Source organism: Megascapheus bottae, chromosome 8, assembly GCF_031878675.1.
Source record: "Megascapheus bottae isolate mThoBot1 chromosome 8, mThoBot2.hap1, whole genome shotgun sequence".
Lineage (NCBI taxonomy): Eukaryota > Metazoa > Chordata > Mammalia > Rodentia > Geomyidae > Megascapheus > Megascapheus bottae.
The window spans coordinates 45883293-45901767 of record NC_143516.1 but is presented as its reverse complement, the minus strand read 5'-3'; the positions used below and the strand labels follow the sequence as shown (position 1 = coordinate 45901767).

Here is an 18475-nt window from a genome sequence, read left to right as displayed (position 1 = left end):
GTTCAAGCCCCAGAACTGGCCAAAAAAAAAAGAAAAGAAAAAGAAAACTGATCGTCAAATTGCCCAGAGATGGAGGGCTCAGATTAAAAAGAAGAGTTTATAAACTATTTGAGGGGATACATAAAGACCAAAAGTAAGACACAATATGGTTAAACTCAAGAATATTAAATTTGGTGTATACGTGTGTGCTGTGCTGAGGTTTTGGGTTTTGGTTTTTAGTTGTGGGGCTTGAACTCAGAACCTGGGCACTGTGTCTGAAGTTTTTGTTGTTGTTGTTGTTTAAAACTGGTGCTCTGCCACTTGAAGCCACAGACCCATTTTCAGTTTTCAGGTGATTATTAGCGATGAGTCTCACAGATCTTCCTGCCTAAAGTGGCTTTGAATCACAATCCTCAGATCTCAGCTTTCTTAGTAGTTCGGATGACAGGCGTGAGCCACCGGCACAGTTCCCTGAACTTTTTCACTCAAGGGTAGCATTCTACCACTTAGGCCACAGCTCCACTCCTGGCTTTTTGGTAATAAATTGGAGATTGCAGTCCAGCTAGCCTAAACATAAAGTGAAATCTTATTCCCCAAATAATCAATTCAAAAAGGGAGTGACAGAGTGAAGTGTTACAGCACCTGTTCAGTAAGGACAGTGCAAAACATCAGTACTGCAGATAGGTGGGTAGGTGGGTAAGTAGGTGGGTACAAAAAAGGGAGGGAGGTTGGAAGGAGTTGGGGGGAGGGAAACAGGGACAAAATCATGAGAAGGGGTATCAATGTGTGAGAAGTAATACACCTACTACCTAACGAATGTAACTGTAACCCCTCTAGACATTATCCCAACAAGGGAGGGAGGGCAATTAACATTAAAAAGAAAAGTGGACATTTTTTTAAATAATAAAAAAATTATCTATCCATTATGTTAAATTTAAAACATAATGAGACACAGCAAAGTAAACAGAACTCAAGACACCCATACACAGTGAGACCAAAGGAGGACAGTCTCCTTTGGAGGACAGTCTTGGGAGAAAGGCACCAAATAGCAATGCCCAAGCACCCCTTCACATGTACATAAAACAATATACAGAGTGACCGGAACCCCAAGGATGGGGCAACAAAAGACCTCTTCTTAACTTGTCCTATCGTCTTTGGAGGACTTCGTATCCTCCACCTCATACATAGTGCAAACAAGTGCACACCTGTACATGATGGGAGGTGGGCACAGAAGTGGAAGGTGAACCGAGCAACTCAGGGGTGGTGGAGGGAGGGAGGGAGGGAAGGAGGGAATGGGAGGGAGGAGGGAACAGCTGATGCTAAGCAACAGGAAGGACATAATTTTACCAATAATGTTCAAACTTTTTTTCCTATGTAAAACTTGAGTTTTATGTATTTTATATTATTCATAAGCTTTGGAAATCAGAATGATGATCCTTATCAGTGTGAATATAAAAACATTATGCATACAATTACCTAATATCAATAAAGGAGAAGGAAAAAAAATCTACTTTAAAAAAGTATCCATTAGCCGGGTGCGGGTGGCTCACACCTGTAGTCCTAACTATTCAGGAGGCTCAGATCTGAGGATCAAGATTCAAAGCCAGCGTGGGCACAAAAGAACCTGAGATTCTTACCTCCAATTAACCTCTAGAAAACGGGAAGTGGGGCTTAGCTCAAGGGTAGGGCAGTAGCTTTGAGCTGAAGAGCTCAGAGACAGTGCCCACACCAAGTTCAAGCCCCATGACCGACAAAAAATAAAATTAAAAAGTACCCATCAGAAAGCAAGAAGTTAATGGGGCCAGGAGTTTGGCCTAGTGGTAGAGTGCTTGCCTAGCATCCATGAAAACCCGGGTTTGATTCCTGGTACTACATACATAGAAAAAAAAGTTGGAAGTAGAAAGCAAAAAGTTAATAAAATAAAATTATTAAAAGTTAAAGTCAACCAGGAGTTTGGCCTAGTAATAGAGTGCTTGCCTAGCAGTCATGAAGACCCACGTTTGATTCCTCACTACCACATATGTAGAAAAAGCCAGAAGTGGTGCTGTGGTCCAAGTGGCAAGGCTCTCTCTTTGAGAAAGCTCAAAGACAGTGCTCAGGCACCCTGAGTTCATGCACCAGGACTGGCAAAATAAATGAATCAATGAATAAATAAATAAATAAATAAATATTTTTTAAAGTTAAAATAAGTCCTTATAAAGTAATAATTACAAGTGGAAGGGGATTACAATGCATGGATTAAGAGTTTCTCGATTCAATATAAGTAATGCACCCTCTATGTAAAACAAAGATACAAAATGATAAAGAAAGAAAATGAGAAAAGATATTCTAAGCAAATATGAATCAAAAGAAAGCTGGAGAATCCATACTGGTATCTGATAATACAGAATTCAAATTTCAAGAAGCCATAAGGGATAATGATGAAAACTATATATTGGAAAAACAAATACAAAAGTAAAAACATGTTTTTCCATAATGTATGCACCTCATAATATAAACTCATGTATATAAATATATCAAGTAAGAGCTAGATAACAGGACAAAAAGAAAGAAAAATCAACAAAAGATTTAAAATTCAAAAAGACTTGAATGTTTTAAAATAGCTCTTTTACAAACTAAAAAGTAGACGAAAACAAATTTTTAACAAAATGGGAATAAACAAGATCTAACTAATAACTAAGCATGTTCAAGCTAGTAGATATATAAAGACCTCTATGTCCACATCATATATAATTGTTTAATTATTTTCAACATTTGAAAAAGGTAACTACATACTAGGCTAAAGTCTCAATGAATTATAAGGAATCAACATCACAGACACTATCTCCTCGGCATAAAATGTAAAAATTAAAGCTTTAAGTTAAATGCCTTACGGCTAGAATTTGGTTTAAAGGGAAAAAGTAAGGCTAACTTTTCAAAATACCTAGATTTGAATGACAACGAAAACACAGTATGCTGAGTTTGTAAAGCAGAATTCAAGTATTTCTCAGAGGACACTGTGAGCCTTAAAACACATTCTCTTCTTACCAACACAGTGTGTTGGTCCTAGGGCTTGAACTCAGGACCTGGGTGCTGTCTCTGAGCTATTTTTTTTTTCTCAAGGCTAGCACTCTACCACTCGAGCCACAGGCTCTACTTCTGGCTTTTTGGTAGTTTATTGGAGGTAAGTCTCACAGACTTTTCTATCCAGGCTGGCTTTGAATGGTAATCTTTCGATCTCAATGTCCTCAGTAGCTAAGATTACAAGTGTAAACCACCAGCACCCAGTTCTCTCTGCTCATTCTTCAATGATGCACTGAAGTGTTTCTTTGAAAGCCTCTTGAACAAAACCCAGGAAAACTCACAATATAGGCAAAATCTATCTGATACATACTGAACCCTTGAGCCACAGATTCATGAAGAACAAAACACATGAATAAATTCTAAAGGGAGACAACCCATGAGGCATGGGCACATTCAACTTTATCAACAGCTTCCCAGAAGACCTATCAAAACTATTACCAATCATGCAATATGGAGGAAAAATATAACTCTGAATCCTAAAAAAGTCTATTTGATTCTTTCCAGGTTTGATGGCTCCAGCCTGTAATCCTAGCTTCTTGAGAGCCAAAGATCAGCCCTAGTTCAAGGCCAGCCTTAGTTTAGACATTAGCAAGACTTGATCTCAATCAACTGCTGAGTGAGCCTGGCATTGCATTAACACAGGAAGCACAAATAGGAGGATCACAGTTTAAGTCAGCCCAGGAACAAAGTGGGACTCTGTCTTGAGAAAATAACCCACACAGTAAAGGAAGGACAGAGGGGTTCAGGTGGTAGAAATGCCTGCTTAGCAAAAACCCCAGTATCCCCAGAAAAATAAAAGTCTTAATGCATCTTAAAAATGAACAGGGACTGGAGGCTTCGTTCAAGTGGTAAAGCAGTTGCCTAGTAATTGTGAGGTCCTGAGCTCAATCTCTAGTACTGAGGGCAGGGGGGTGGGAGGGGTGGAAGACCCTGGAATTATATCTCTACCTTACTAAGGACTAGGCACTCCTACCTTCAGACCCTATCTCTTTGGACATCCACTTGTGTGACATTAATACTTCCCCCTCTGACTGATGGTGCTGTCACTGAGAATGAAACATATTTGCAGACAAGTACCTGGTAGGGTAAGTCAGCCATCCTTAAATAAGTTTCCATTTTCAAACAGAAAGGAGACAAACTGGGAACACCATTGTTAGGTCTTGCAAACTGATGCAAAATAATAGCATCTTTGGAGTCAAGCTCTTGCTGTTTCCTGTCAAAAACCAAACAGAAATAAAGAACAATCTGCATGTTACATATCCAGTTTCCTTAGTTCTTAAGAGGACCATAACCTACAGGGCTGTTAAGTATACAACACTTAAGAGGATAGAAGCTTAGTCAAAACTGTAAAGGAACCACAGCTCCAGTACTACTGTGGCCCCAATGGATCAGAAAACTAACTTAAAATCAACCTGCTTCTGTTACCTGTAGCCTACAGACAGGAAGACTATTTTCACCTCTTTTCCAGATGTCTATGTCCTGCCAGGGACAAGAAATGTGTCCCACATGACTCTGAGTTTCAAAAGTATTATCTTAGCCAGATACCAGTGGCTCAGGCTTGTGAAGCACAGCTTAGGAGGCTGAGATCTGAGGATCTAAGTTCACAGCCAAGCTGAAAAAGACAGGCCATGAGACTAATCTACCAATCAGTTATCAAAAAGCTAGGAGTGGGAGTATGGCTTGAGTAATAGAGTGCTAGTCTTGAGCAAAAGGAAAGCCCCAGGACCAGCCCCAGGACCAGCCACTCTCCCCGCCCTCACCCCTTATATTAGGTACTATTCTTAAATGAATGTGTTTTATGGATGAGAACATTGTTGTACAGAGAACTTACCGAAAGTCACATTGCTAGTATATAACAGAACCTAGACTAAACCAGCCATTCTGCACCTATGTTCTTAGGTATTAGACTAAATGAAAATCTCTCCATCGCTAAGAGAGTATTGGTACAGATCTGTTGCATGTGCCATGACCTAGTCTACAGGGAATGTGAGACTCAACATTCTGGTCCCTCTTCTAAACTGCCAGTGCTCTCATCTGACCTATGACCTATGATGCTGTGGGACCTGGTTTCTAAACAGAGCTGAACTAAACTCTCTGTCTCTGTCTCTGTCTGTCTCTGTCTCTGTCTCTCTCTCTCTCTCTCCCTTCTCTCTTTCTGCCTCTCTCCTTTTCTTTCTCCCTCTACCTCTCCCTCCTCCCTCTCTTCTCCTGTCCCCCCACTGCCTCCACCTCTGCCTTTCCCCCCTCTCTCATATCCTTGCATCCCACCATCCCTTCACAAGGCACCCACTTTGGCCACTTCTTTTCTCCTTTCTTCAGGACACACATCCATTGTTTCCTTTGGCCACTTTGCGGTGAGGACTTCCCTAGGTAGTTTTTCAATGGCCATCATACACAACTACCATGGGGGAAACTTTGGGGATCCAGCACAAGCCCGACTTTTCCCGACTTCACTCCACTCTCTCCCTCTCCTTTCACCTGGAGAGTGAGGACAGTACCAATTCTATAAATGACAGTACGGATTGAATGTGGAAATACATCTGTAAACATTTCATGACCTGCAAGTACTAAGAACAGTGAGATACTACCACTCAAAGGGAGAGGGTCTTCTCCTCTTAAGCTATCAAATTTTATTCCATGGCCCACTCATACACTACCCCTCAGGGGTTTTTCCCAATTTCCATCTCACTCTACCAGCATTCTCTAATCACATGAATTTCACTCTTCCCACTGGCCCTTCCCAAATTTTTGGTTCTTCCTCAAAGAGGAAAGCTTTAATTCTACACATAATTTTACCCAAGCAAAGATAAGCTCTTTATCATCATCCCATGAATTCTCACTCATTGTAGAATCCCCACCTTGCAAAACAAATTCTCCTGAACAAATTTACCACCCACAGGCCCAGCCAACTTTAAAAGCTCAGAAGGACTCATTCTGAAAATACTGGTATTTTTCTGGCAATATTGGCTATGGAACAAAGTTTTTCCCTTTAGATGAAATGTATATAACCCTACTCAGAAGGCTGAGACTTGAGCATCAGAGTTCGAAGCCAGCCTGGGCAGAAAAGTCCCCACGAGATCCTCACCTCCAATTAACTACTCAAAAACCAGAAGTGAAGCTGTGGCTCAAAGTTGTAGAACACTAGCCTTGAACCCAGGCCCTGAGTTCAAACCCCATGATAAAAGAAAAAGCACACATTTAGATTATGTTCATAGAGAACATGAACTATAGGCTTCACAGTTTTGTCCAGTAAAATAATTCACATCACAAAGTACTATTTCCATGTAAATTGGCGAAGCAAAATTTTGAGAAGGGAGGATAGAAAACATCTGCCCTGCTGGACAAAATAATTTGACTTAAATTTGATTAATATTTAATTTTCTATCATACTAATAATAGGCTGATGAAATGGCTCAAATGCTCGAGTCCCTGCCTAGAAAATGCAAAGCCTTAGGTTCAAATCCTAGCCCCACAAAAAAACAAAAATAAAAACAAAAAGGACTGGGAATGTGGCTCAGTGGTAGAGTGCTTGCCTACCACACTTGAATCCCTGGGTGTGATTTCTCAGTAACACATAACAGAAAAGGCCATGGCTGGGAGTTTGGCCTAGTGGTAGAGTGCTTGCTTAGCATGCACAAAGACCCAGGTTTGATTCCCCGACACCACATACATAGACAAAAAGCCTGAAGTGGTGCTGAGGCTCAAGTGGTAGAGCTCAAGCCTTGAGAAAAGTCCAAGGACAGTGCTCAGGCCCTGAGCTCAAGTCCAGGACTGGAAAAAAAATAAAGAAAAAGAAAAGAAAAGGCCAGAAGTAGCTGGGTACCCATGGCTCACCTGTAATCCTAGCTACTCAGAAGGCTGAGAGCTGAGAATCGAGGTTCAAAGCCAGCCTAGGCACAAAAGTCTGTAAGTCTCTTATCTCCAGTTAACCACCAGAAAACTGGAAGTGGTGCTATGGCTCGAGTGGTAGAGCATTAGCCTTAAGCTGAAGAGCTTAGGATAGCACCCAAGCTCAGAGTTCAAGCCCCAGGACACGCAAAAAAAAAGGCTACATACTCATTATATGGTAACCATATGTCAATGTCTTTATGCATATGAATATTAACTCTATAATATTGTGAATATTGTTATAGTTTAAAAAATCATACCAATCTTTTACAGTAGACAAGGTAACTAAATCTCAGCAAAATTAAATAACTTGCCCAAAGAATGCCAACCGAAGTTCAAGTCTATATTAACTCCAGCTCCAAAGGTCTTAGGCACTTCAAAGACACCAAAAATAGGCAACTCCTCAATTAATTTTTTTAATGCAGCCAGTTTGATTCAGACCACTCAAGCTATTGCGTGTTAGTGATGCCTTTATTGAAAGCTCACTAACTGACAACTTCTAAGTGTTTTCCCTGTGGTAACAAATTAAATCAGCTTTACAAGGAAGGATAATAGCAATTACTCTTATTGTACAGATAAGAAACCTAGGTGATCAAGAGGTTATGATCATATCCAATGGACATGGTTGGTTAAAAGCAGAATCTGGATTCAAACCCAGATAACTGGATTCCAAAACTCTCCTTCCACAACCTCTCTCTCCCTGTACAGCTTCTTTTTTTTTTTTTTTTTTTTTTTTGGTCAGTCATGGGTCTTGAATTTTGGGCCTGGGTACTGTCCCTGAACTCTTACAGGCATGAGCCACCACGTCCAAGACATGTTTATTTAATAGAGTTTATAAAAATGACTTATGAGGTTTGATTAGGATAGCACCTTACAGAGTAAAAATTAGCTGTTCTAGTAGGGGCCTAGATCCTTCTCCCCTGGCTCAGAAGGTCACAAGGGACCAGGCTTCCTGTGCCTGGCTGATGAGTCAGGTGTTAGCTTTTAAAGACCAGACGCGCACTCAGGGGCCACTTGATTCACAAAGTAAGTTTTCCAGGACAGGCTAAGCTTTAGTACCTAAAGTACCACCAACCTACCAGTAATGGAGTCATTACTTGGCCATACAATGCACAATTGAATTTCAAATGCCTGATTAAATTTAAGATAGTTGCCAGACCATTCTACTCAGGGAAAACAGAGGGTTGTAGGCTTTTTTTCAACCTGGAGGTGAGAAAAAATGAAACCATGGATGAAACTCAAAATATCACAAATAAATACTTCTATTTAGGTTATAATCACTAATTTGACTTCCTAAATAATTCTCACCTGTCAACTTTATTTTTCACTCTAAAAACATAGCTTTAGATAAAGGTTAAGTTTCTATCACAGAATGCAAGGTGGGGAAAAGAGTGTGCAACTGCCAGTGAACACAGTCAGTATGGATGTGTGTGGAGTTGTGTATGTTTACATGTACACGTGTGCCCGTGCACATATAGGGGCTTGAACTCACAGCCTGAGTGCTGTTGTTTAGCTTTTTTGCTCAAAGCTAGCATTCTACCATTGCTATTCCAGTTCCACTTTCTATTTTGGTGGCTAGAGATTAAAAGCCTCACAGACTTTCCTGTCCCCGATGGCTTCATCTCCATGACTCAGATCTCAGCCTCCTGAGGAGCTAGGATCAAAGATGTGAGCCACTGGCAACTGGTTGATAGTATGGTTTTAATGTACAATTTCCATCGCACATATTTCAGACTTTTTTTTTGTTTTCTGTCTAAACTATACAGACAATTGAAACTTGGATTTTTACCTTACATGGAAGTCTCTACCTAGTAACTCTTGAAATCTATGTTGACCTCCCCATCCCATCCCTCTATCCCTAGGAGCAGACAGAAAGTTGGGCCTCTGCCACAGGCCCGCCCTGCCTGGGAAATGCACATTTCTCTTCCTCTTCCCTCAAATGGAAATGGACACTCTCTAAGAGCCAGGCTCCATTTTCACACACATTCTCACACTGGAATCTAGATTCTGCTCTTCTTCTTGTGTGATCCTTGGCAAGTTGCTTTCACCTTCTTCTACTGCTATTTCCTTATTTATGAAATGGAGACCAAGCCGGGTGCCAGTGGCTCACTCCTGTAATCCAAACTACTCAGGAGGCTGAGATCTGAGGATCGCAGTTTAAAACCAGCCCAAGCACAAAAGTCCATGAGACTCTTATCCTCAAATAACCACCAGAAAATGGGTGCTTAAGTGGTAGAGTGCTAGCCTTGAGCTTAAGAAGTCAGGGACAGTGCCAAGGCCCAGAGTTCAAGCCCTACATCAGATAAAAAGAAGAATAAAATGGAGCTCAAACCTTAAAACTTGTAGTTTTTGTGTCATCACATATTCAAATCAAGATCTCTACTAAGTGCTCAAAAATGGCAGCCCTTTTCTGTTGTTCATTCTGATAGAGCTTAAGATTTAAAACTCCTTAACCCACATAAGTATCTCTTGCTGGGGCTTGTGATCCCCTCCGTGGAGGAGCTAGCTGTGGGCACAAGCCTTGCCAATGTCCAGGTCCACACCTCTGGCCTGCTCCAAAGTGGTCTCTGAGCACTCTGCTATTTCTGCAAGGTCATCAAAGCCATATTATGGACTCAGCACAGTGAAGCCTGCACTCCCCCCCCCCCCAAACTGGAGAAAAGCTGAGAAGACACATGGTTCCCAAAGTTCAAAGGATCCAGACTGGGATAAAATTGAGAAACAGTTGGTTACCTTTTAAAATACTCTCTACATGGCTTGAAGTTTAATTTAAATTGAATTCTACAGCAAACACAAATAAATATAGAATCATCTAGGAAGGTAATTCTCTGAAATGTTTCTAGATTCAAGACACTAAGCAAAGTCAAGGAAGTTAAATATATATATGTGTATATATATATGTATATACATATACATAAACCCTTGAATCTTCTTGCTGCTACATGGTTTGAGAGTCACACATTTTCCCAGACCTATAGGATTTCTCATCCTCTCAGACACAGGAAATATTCAAGACAGAAAGAGGCTGCCACAATGTCCTCCTGGAACCCCTGCAGGCCCTTGAAGGGTCACTTGACAATGTCTTTGTTAACCTCTACTGCAGAATGCCTCCCCCCCCACACACACACAGGAAAAAGACAGTGTAGGCATATTTCTCCTTCATTAAACATTGGCCAGGAGGGATAGCCTAAGCTATTAAAAACTGCTCACTTCCAACAATCTTCCCCCAAACATAGAAATCTCACCCATAAATTGAAGGACCCATTAGCTAAAGGCTGTCTCCCAACCTTGTGTCACCCCCACTACTCCAGCATCTCAAGACCTCCCTTGGGGCTGGCCGTGCTCACAGCAGGGGGCTCCATACTGTGGAATTTCCAAATCCCATCCTGTAAACGTTGCAGAGGATGCCAGTGTTTACAGTTTCGGGAAATTCCGTGTATGTGTCAAACACGCCCATGTGCACGCCCAGCCCTGGGCTCCCACAACAATAACATTCAAGCCAGAAGATGGTGCTTCATGCTCCACAGCAGATAAGCAAGTTGAGGCTGCATCAAAACTGCACCCCACTACCCTTTAGTCGTGGGGACCAGTGGGGACCGGTGTCCAGAGCTTTTCCGCATTTAGGGAGGGCGGAGGGGGGGGTCTCTGGTTAATAGTCCAGCAGTTACCTGTCACCCAGTGGGGCATCTCATGAAAGTGTGGCCCAGCATGTGGGCAGAGCCTCATTCCATTGGCACAAATGCACCCGGGATCGCCTTAAGGACATCTGTCACACAATTCCTCCAGCTAACGACCAGCGTGACCCCGTTGCCGTTCTGCACCGACTGGGCAGAAGACGAATGGTTTTCAGCCCGGTGTCCACGGCGAGGCAGGACGCTCGCTCGGGCGCGCGGACGGCGCGGACGAGGGGCTGGCATGGAACTCTCCCCCCTCCCCCACCGCCCTCGCGCCCCGGGCCGGGCAACCCCTCTCGGAGCCCCCTCTCTCCTCCGGCTCACCTAATGACCAGGAGTTCGTGGAGCAGATACGCAGCTGCGGCCAGCAAAGCTCCCCCAGTCAAGTAAAGGGTTTTCTTCCACCAGGGATCGGAGCCCAGCCCTGCCATGATCCCACCGTAATCCTGCAAAGGGAAAGCGATGATGTCCCCATAAAAAGAGAAGGGCTCCTCGGACCCGGCCCACCAGCCGAAGAAGGACACACTCTGGTTCCAGCTCAGATCCACCACGCACGGCCTGGACGAAGCAAAGCCAACCCCCCAGTGCATGCTGCGCGGCTGGCTCCGGGCGCCCCTCCCAGGGCCCGCGCCGCCCGCATGGGAAGCCAGGGGCCGGGCTGCCCGGCGCGGGCTCAGCGGCGCGCAGAGGGCGCGGGCGGCGGCGACCGAGGCGGCGGCGACGGAGGAGGAGGAAGAAGGGCGCAGGCCACCGGCGGCTGGCCGGGCCGGCGAGGCGCCTCGGCCCTGGGAGGCAGCAGCGGCCGCCGGCTCCCCCAGCAGCGGCCTCTCCAAGCTGCTCTTTGTGTTGGATCCTGGAGAAGGCCGCGTGATGTCATTGCTCCCCGGGGCAGGGAAACAGAGGCGGGATAAAGTCACCTACCCCGCACCCTGCCCCCGCCCCGCATCTCCGCGATCGGGCGGCGGGCGGGCGGAGGCCCGGACCTGAGCTGCGGGGCTGGGGCACACCGGGCGGGCGGGCCGGGCGTCTCTAGGAGGCACGCCCAGGCATCGGGACTGCGGAGGAGGAGGCTGCAAATGCGGTTCTGCGGCGTGCAAGCTGCAGCTGGGGCGAGGATCGCGGTCCCCGCCGCTGCCCGGCCCGTCCCCCGCCTCCGCGCCAGCCCCTCCCGCAGCCGGAGAGCCAGCGAGCGGGGAGCGCGCGGGACTTACCTGGGACCGCGCCCCGCTGCGGGCGCCAACGCCACCCGGCGGGGGCTGGGCCGGAGGGCCCGGATCGAGGCCGGGGATGGGGTTATCTGGATATCCTGGGGGAGACGCTGGGCATGGGTACATCTTTTTAGAAACACACACACACAAACACACGCGCGCGTGCGCGCGCGGAGGGCATTCAAGGTATCCCGGTTTGGGCAGGGGGATCATAGAGAGATGTTTGACAAATAACAGATTGGGCTGTAGTTGAAAAACATTCCCCCTTCTCACTGATACAAATTTTGTGGGACTCGTCCCTTCCCGTCCCCGCCCCACCACAACTTCTTTTGGGTGTAGAAAATCTGCCAGCCAACCAACTGTGGTTCCCTATCCTAACTTGGTTTTGTCTTGCTATGTTTTTAAAGTTCCTAAGTTCAAAGAACAGGACCGTGCACCATAAAAATCTGTGATGCGCACACAAATTCTAGCAAGAGCATGGATACTTGTAGCTTGGAGGAAATGAAAAAAAACAAAGACGAAGACACGGACAATCACTTTTAAAGAGGTTAAGATGGATACAGGCATCCTCCTGGCTTCCCACGACAGCAGATTGGGAGAAAGAGGCTTCTTCCTAGGACATCAACTCCTCAGGACAAGTGGTTCTACTGTTAATGCAATGTTGGGGATGTACTACGTGATTAGCAAAACTGACATCCAAGCACAGCATTCAGGGGCTCCCCAACTATCGCCTGGAAAGGTAAGCCAGCATCCCAAAGAACTAGTGTGAACCTGCTGAGATCCTGTGGCTCATGCCTATAAATCCAGCTACTCAGGAGGCTGAGATCTGAGGATTGCAGATTGAAGCCAGCCCATGCAGGAAGATTATGTGATATTCTTCTCTCTCATTAACTACCAAAAAAAAAGAAGTGGGACACTAGGCCTCCTTGGCACAGGTTGAAACTTTCTTAATAAGGACCAAGAATCACAACAAATCAGAGAAAGGCTGGATAAGTGGGACTGCATTAAACTGCAGAGCTTTTGTATGGCAAAAGACATAGCTAGTAAATTAATTAGGAAGCCTACAGAGTGGGAGAAGATCTTCACCAACCATACAACAGACAAAGGCCTCATATCTAAAATATATCAACAGCTCAAAAAATGGAATCACTCCAAAACTAATCTCCAAAAGTAACAACCATCCCAGTAAAAAATGGGCCAAAGATTCAAAGAGAGTCTTCTCTGAAGAAGAAAGAAAAATGGCCTATACACACATGAAGAAATGCTCAACATCTCTGGTCATAAAAGAAATGCAATTCAAAACAACGCTATGATTCCACCTCACTCCAGTTAGAATGGCCAGGATCAGGAAAATGAATAACAACAGATGCTGGAGGGGATGTGGCCAGGAGGGATCACTACTACACTGTTGGTGGGAGTACAAACTCGTTCAACCACTATGGAAAGCAGTGTGGCAGTGCCTCAAAAGGCTAAACATAGAGCTCCCTTATGACCCAGCAATTCCACTACTTGGCATTTACCCAACCATCCAGAAACTAGGGCATACTAAATCCACTAGCACAACAATGTTCATTGCAGCATTAGTCACCATAGCAAAGATATGGAACCAACCTAGATGTCCCTCAGTTGATGAGTGGCTCAACAAGATGAGGTATTTGTACACAATGGAATTCTATGCTGCTGTCAGAAAAAATGACATCGCCCCATTTGTTAGGAAATGGAAAGACTTAGAAAAAATCATATTAAGTGAAGTAAGCCAGACTCAAAGGAACTTAGGCTCAATGATTTCCCTCATTTGTCATAATCAGTAGAAACCTTGGGCTCTCCTAGCAGAGATTTGCAATAGAGCAAAACCTTGATACATAAGGCCATATAGAATGAAGCTAATTGAAAGGACCTCCAGGATATTGAAACAAAAGCCATATAATGAATGATTGTTGTCCTTAATGTACTATGTTATCTCTCATCTCTTTTGCTGTCCCTTGGTTATCTCATATTGTTACAGTATCTCACTTTGTTATCTGATACATTGGATATATTTGTATTTGGTTATTTGAAATTGGATAGGGAAGGGGGGAAAACTAAGATGGGGGGAGGGAAGGTAATGGGGACCAAGACATGTGAAAGGGTATGAATGTATGTGAATTAATGCACCTTCTATCTGGCAAATATCATGTAACTCTTTTATTAATTACAATAAAAAATATTTAAAAAAAGAAGTGGGGCTATGGCCCAAGTGTAGAGCACCCGTCTATCTACCAATTGCCCAGTATCAATCAATCAATCAATCAATCAATCAATCAATAGATAATAAGACTTCAGTGCTGTAAGGTGACCCTAAGCGCTGGAGTATATTAAAGACCTTACTCTCATATGTGCTAAAAGGGAGTAAGGAAGGCCTTATTCAAGGTACTACTGTAATGGGATTCTACTGTAACACTGAGAAAGGCTTAGCTCAGTTCCAAACACAAGGAAGAACAGAGGTGTACAGACAAGGAGCAATGCTGAAGAGAGAGGTTCTGTGGATATAAAATGACTGAGAAGGTATCTAGACTATGGGGGACCATTGCAAGGAATCTTGCTAGACACAGATCTGGGTGATTCAGTAGAACTTGAGTAACAAAGGAAAGAAAATTTGACTAGTTCTTTCATATATGGAGAATAGAGGGTTCTGGCTAAACCAACTTAGTGAAAGGATCTCTTCTAGAAGCTTGACTGAAGATTGATCAAGAGGAGAATTTTTGTCAGTTGTGCCTGTGAAGCTAGAAACCTAGAGAGATAAGGTATTACTGCCGATGAGGTAGGACAGGAGCTATGTACAAACACCAGCCATGGCAGTTTCTCGGGAACATGGGAAGAGTGAAGAAGTGGAGGGAAAAGACCCTCCAAATAAGAGAAATGGCCAGAAGAGCTTTACAGTAAAAGGGCATTCAATGGGCAAGTTGGACTTGACTGGAGAAGCAGGAACTTTCGTACAAGGTAGTGGCAGGGAACACAAAGAATGGAACCTAATCTTCCTCCCCTGAGAATTAAAAAGTTCCCCTCAAAGAGGCTTTGAGTGAAATCATTCTCAAGGGAGAGGCAGGATTCACTTAAGGTGAGAAGTGGATGGAGGTAGATGAAGACATGAGAAGGGAGGGAGGTTGGAATGTCCTGAATCAGGCCTGGTAAGGATTATAAGTAATTGACCATGAGCGGCAGGTATCAGAGAGGGCATATTCAAGGTAGGCCATGAGGAGGGGGGAGCAAATTCATGAAAGTCTTTAGGGAATGTCTTCATGTTGAACAATGATAATATCCATGCTTCTTATTGTACTACAGGAATAACATGCCCATATAAGGACTATAATTGCCCAATTCAGAACTGTGCATATGCATGTATATGTTTGTGCACCCATGCACATGCACACATGGGTCCTGAGGCTTGAACTCAGGAACAGGGTGCTGTCCCTGAGTTGTTTTTGCTTAAGGCTAGTACTCTACCACTTGAGCCACAGTATCACTTCCAGCCTTTTTTTGTGCTACACAGGAGATAAGAGTCTAACAAACTTTTTTGCTTGGGCTGGTTTCAAACCATGATCCTCTCACATCTCAGCCTCTTGAGTAATTAGGATTACAGACATGAGCCACTGGCACTGGCTCCAAGGCACAATTTTACAGCAGTCATTTTTAATTATCCTACAGTCAGGAATCCTTGAAAGTGAAAGGACATTCTCAGTACATTTTTCTTAACTATATCAAAAGTTTCCAGAACCGTAGAGCTCTCTATGGATCTCCAATACTGGGTCTTGTTTTTACTCAGGGAAGGATCAGAGTCTTAGGAGCTGTGAGTCTTAGATGTGTGAGATTCTGCCCTGCAAAGGAGAAACAAGGACTCAAATCTAGCTCAAATCCGTGTTTAACCTTGAAATTCCATATCCCCATTCTCAATTCTGCTACCCATTGTCTTGAAAACCTATCTTTTTCTTTGGGTCCAATGGTGTCTTTGTCTCTTACACAGTGGTTCTTTAGATGAGTGGGAAATACAAGAGGTTTGTTGATCTCAACCTAGATTCTTTTGCTTAATTTTCATGGAAACAGTCAGTGTTGCGATGGTTTTGATAGAATAGACTTGTATCATTTGCATCCTGTTAGTAATAGATAAATAAGAGGCTCCCTTCAAAAAGAGTCACATTCTAAGTTCATAAAAGTAATTATGTGTTGGTTATTCTAACACTTTCATTTAATCTTTCCATTTTTATTCACATGTTGAGATTTTCTTAGATATTCAATTATTTCTATAGCCTATAATAATGCAAATGTTTAATGAGTCTGGGAACACACCAGTGTAGGCATAAAAAGTATTTCCAGTAAGTATAATTTGAGCTTGTGCATGATTACCAAGTAGTTTCAGAATCACGACCTAATGCTTCTCAATGATGTATGCATCCCAAGTCAGTAGTAGCATAAATGCTCCCTTGAGTACCTAACACACATCAAAAAGAAGTATTTAAGGGTATCTACCCAGAACATCACAAGCAATAAAGACACTCACATCCATGTTCATTGCTGCACTATTCACAAGAACAAAGTTATGGGAACATCCCAGATACCATACAATAGATAAGTGGCTCCAAAAACTGTGGTACCTATGTATACAATGGAATACTAAACAGCCATTAGAAAGAATATTGTCATTTGTGGGGAAAATGGATGAACCTGGAACAAATCATGGTAAATGAGTTAAGCCAAGCTCAGAGGGACAAATGGCACTTATTTTCTCTCATATGCAGAAGCTAGATCTAAAAGACCGGGACATGGTAAGTGCTCTAGCAGTCACATAGTGAGAAAAAAGGAACATTCGTAGGAGAACATATAAAATATTTATCAAATGATCACCAGAATATAGAAATGAGGTTTTATCTTTGTAGCTATTTTCATGTATTTTTTTGTCTTCTTTGTTCATTTATCTGTCTTTGAGTAGAGGGTACAGAAATGGACAAAAGATTAACAAATGCAGCACCGGTACTCACTAGACATGATGTTGACATGAACTGCACAAACGGTGGATAGAAACAGGAGGAGAAAACTGGGAAAGGAGTTAACACTATCCAAAAAGAAATGTATTTATTACCTAACTTATAAAACAGTAATCTCTCTGTATATCACACTCATAATAACTATTTTTAAAGTGTCCAAAATTTTGACCTCTTTATTTATTTAGCTAGTCCTGGGGCTTGAACTCAGGACCTGGGCATTGTCCCAAGCTTTTGTACTCAAGGCTACTCTACAACTTGAGCCACAGCTCCACTTCTGGTTATTTGATGCTTCCTTGGAGATAAGTCTCACAGACTTTCCTGCCTGGGATGGCTTTGAACCCTAATCTTAAAATCCCAGCCTCCTAAGCAACTAGGATTATCGTCATGACTGAAGATTTTTTGATGTGCAATATTTTAACTTCATGTTTTTGTTCAATTCATCGCTAGTGGTGAAACCTCTGTATGGATACTGAAGACCTTCCAAGAATTTTATCAAGTTATAATTACTACTACACAGTTGTCTGAGTGATATTAGGGCTACAAAGCCTGGATTCCCCTATACTTTTATATAACTTTCACTGATGATCCTTACTTGAATCAGTCAATATTTCATTGCAGACAATGAAATATTTTCTGTATGAGTGACGGAATAGGTTAAGGAAGAATGTATCAGGCATCGGTGGGTCACACCTGTATTCCTTGCTACTCAGGAGACTGACATCTGAGGACCGGAGTTTAAAGTCGGCCTGGGCAGGAAACCAAAGTCAGTGGTGAAGCTATGGCTCAAGTAGTAGAGTACCAGTCTTAGGCAAAAAAAAAGCTGAGTGTCAGCAGCCAGGCACTGAATTTAAGTGCTAGTACTGGCATCACCAAAAAAAAAAAAAAAAAAAAAAGGTGAAGCCTGGTATTTTGTTGGGAGCTGGAGTGTGGAGTCAGATTGACCTATGAATCTGCATAACTCAGTAAGATAACCACACAAAGACATGAGCTGTCGTGTATGGCGCCATGCCTAGGAACTTTTGAGGCCTTGTCCTGCTTAACTGATCTGAGATTTACAGATTTGTAAGAATGTAACCCCTGGCAGTTCCCTGGTTTCAAGAAAGTATAGAAGACTTGATTTAGAAATAAACAGCACTGCAGTCTTAAGCCCACAGCCTTCTTGGGCTGCTGACAGGCTGTAGTCCTCCCAACCCCATCTGTTTGTCTCTTGTCTATTTCTTTTCCCAGTCTTCACCCCCAAAGTCAGGGATCCTGGTCCGCTGCCGGATAGCTCCAGCAGTATCTAAAAGTGAGTCTCTAAGAAGATTCATTTATGGATTATGGATCCCTATACCATTCTCTTGTTTTATGAATATTCATGATTTTTCAGTTGGCTCTAATAAACTATTCGTTTCAACACTTAATAATGGTTGCATGTGCCAAATATTACACTAAAAAATACACATGATGCAGACTTTACATCACAACTCTTTCCTTTCCCTTTACTTTTTGCTATGTATCCTCAAACATACTATGTATTCCAGTCTATCCTTGAACCTGTGATCTTCCTCACCCTCACATGCTTAAAACAATTTTCTAATAGAAAGTTAAGGGTACTAAAATGTACAACTGCTCTGGATAAAAATAAGTACAAGGTATCAAAGGG

The 18475-nt window shown here is 43.1% G+C and overlaps 1 protein-coding gene across 1 annotated transcript in view; it reads right to left on the bottom strand.

Annotated features, from left to right (window-relative positions):
- Positions 1-11194, bottom strand: part of Faxc (failed axon connections homolog, metaxin like GST domain containing) — a 41186-nt gene extending 29992 nt beyond the window's left edge. Inside the window, exons 1-2 of the mRNA XM_090338389.1 lie at positions 10929-11194; positions 4120-4255 (exon numbers count right to left, since the gene is read on the bottom strand). Of these exons, the coding sequence (XP_090194515.1) occupies positions 4120-4255; positions 10929-11194 (402 nt within the window). The remainder of the gene's footprint in view (positions 1-4119; positions 4256-10928) is intronic.
- Between the last annotated feature and the right edge of the window lie 7281 nt (positions 11195-18475).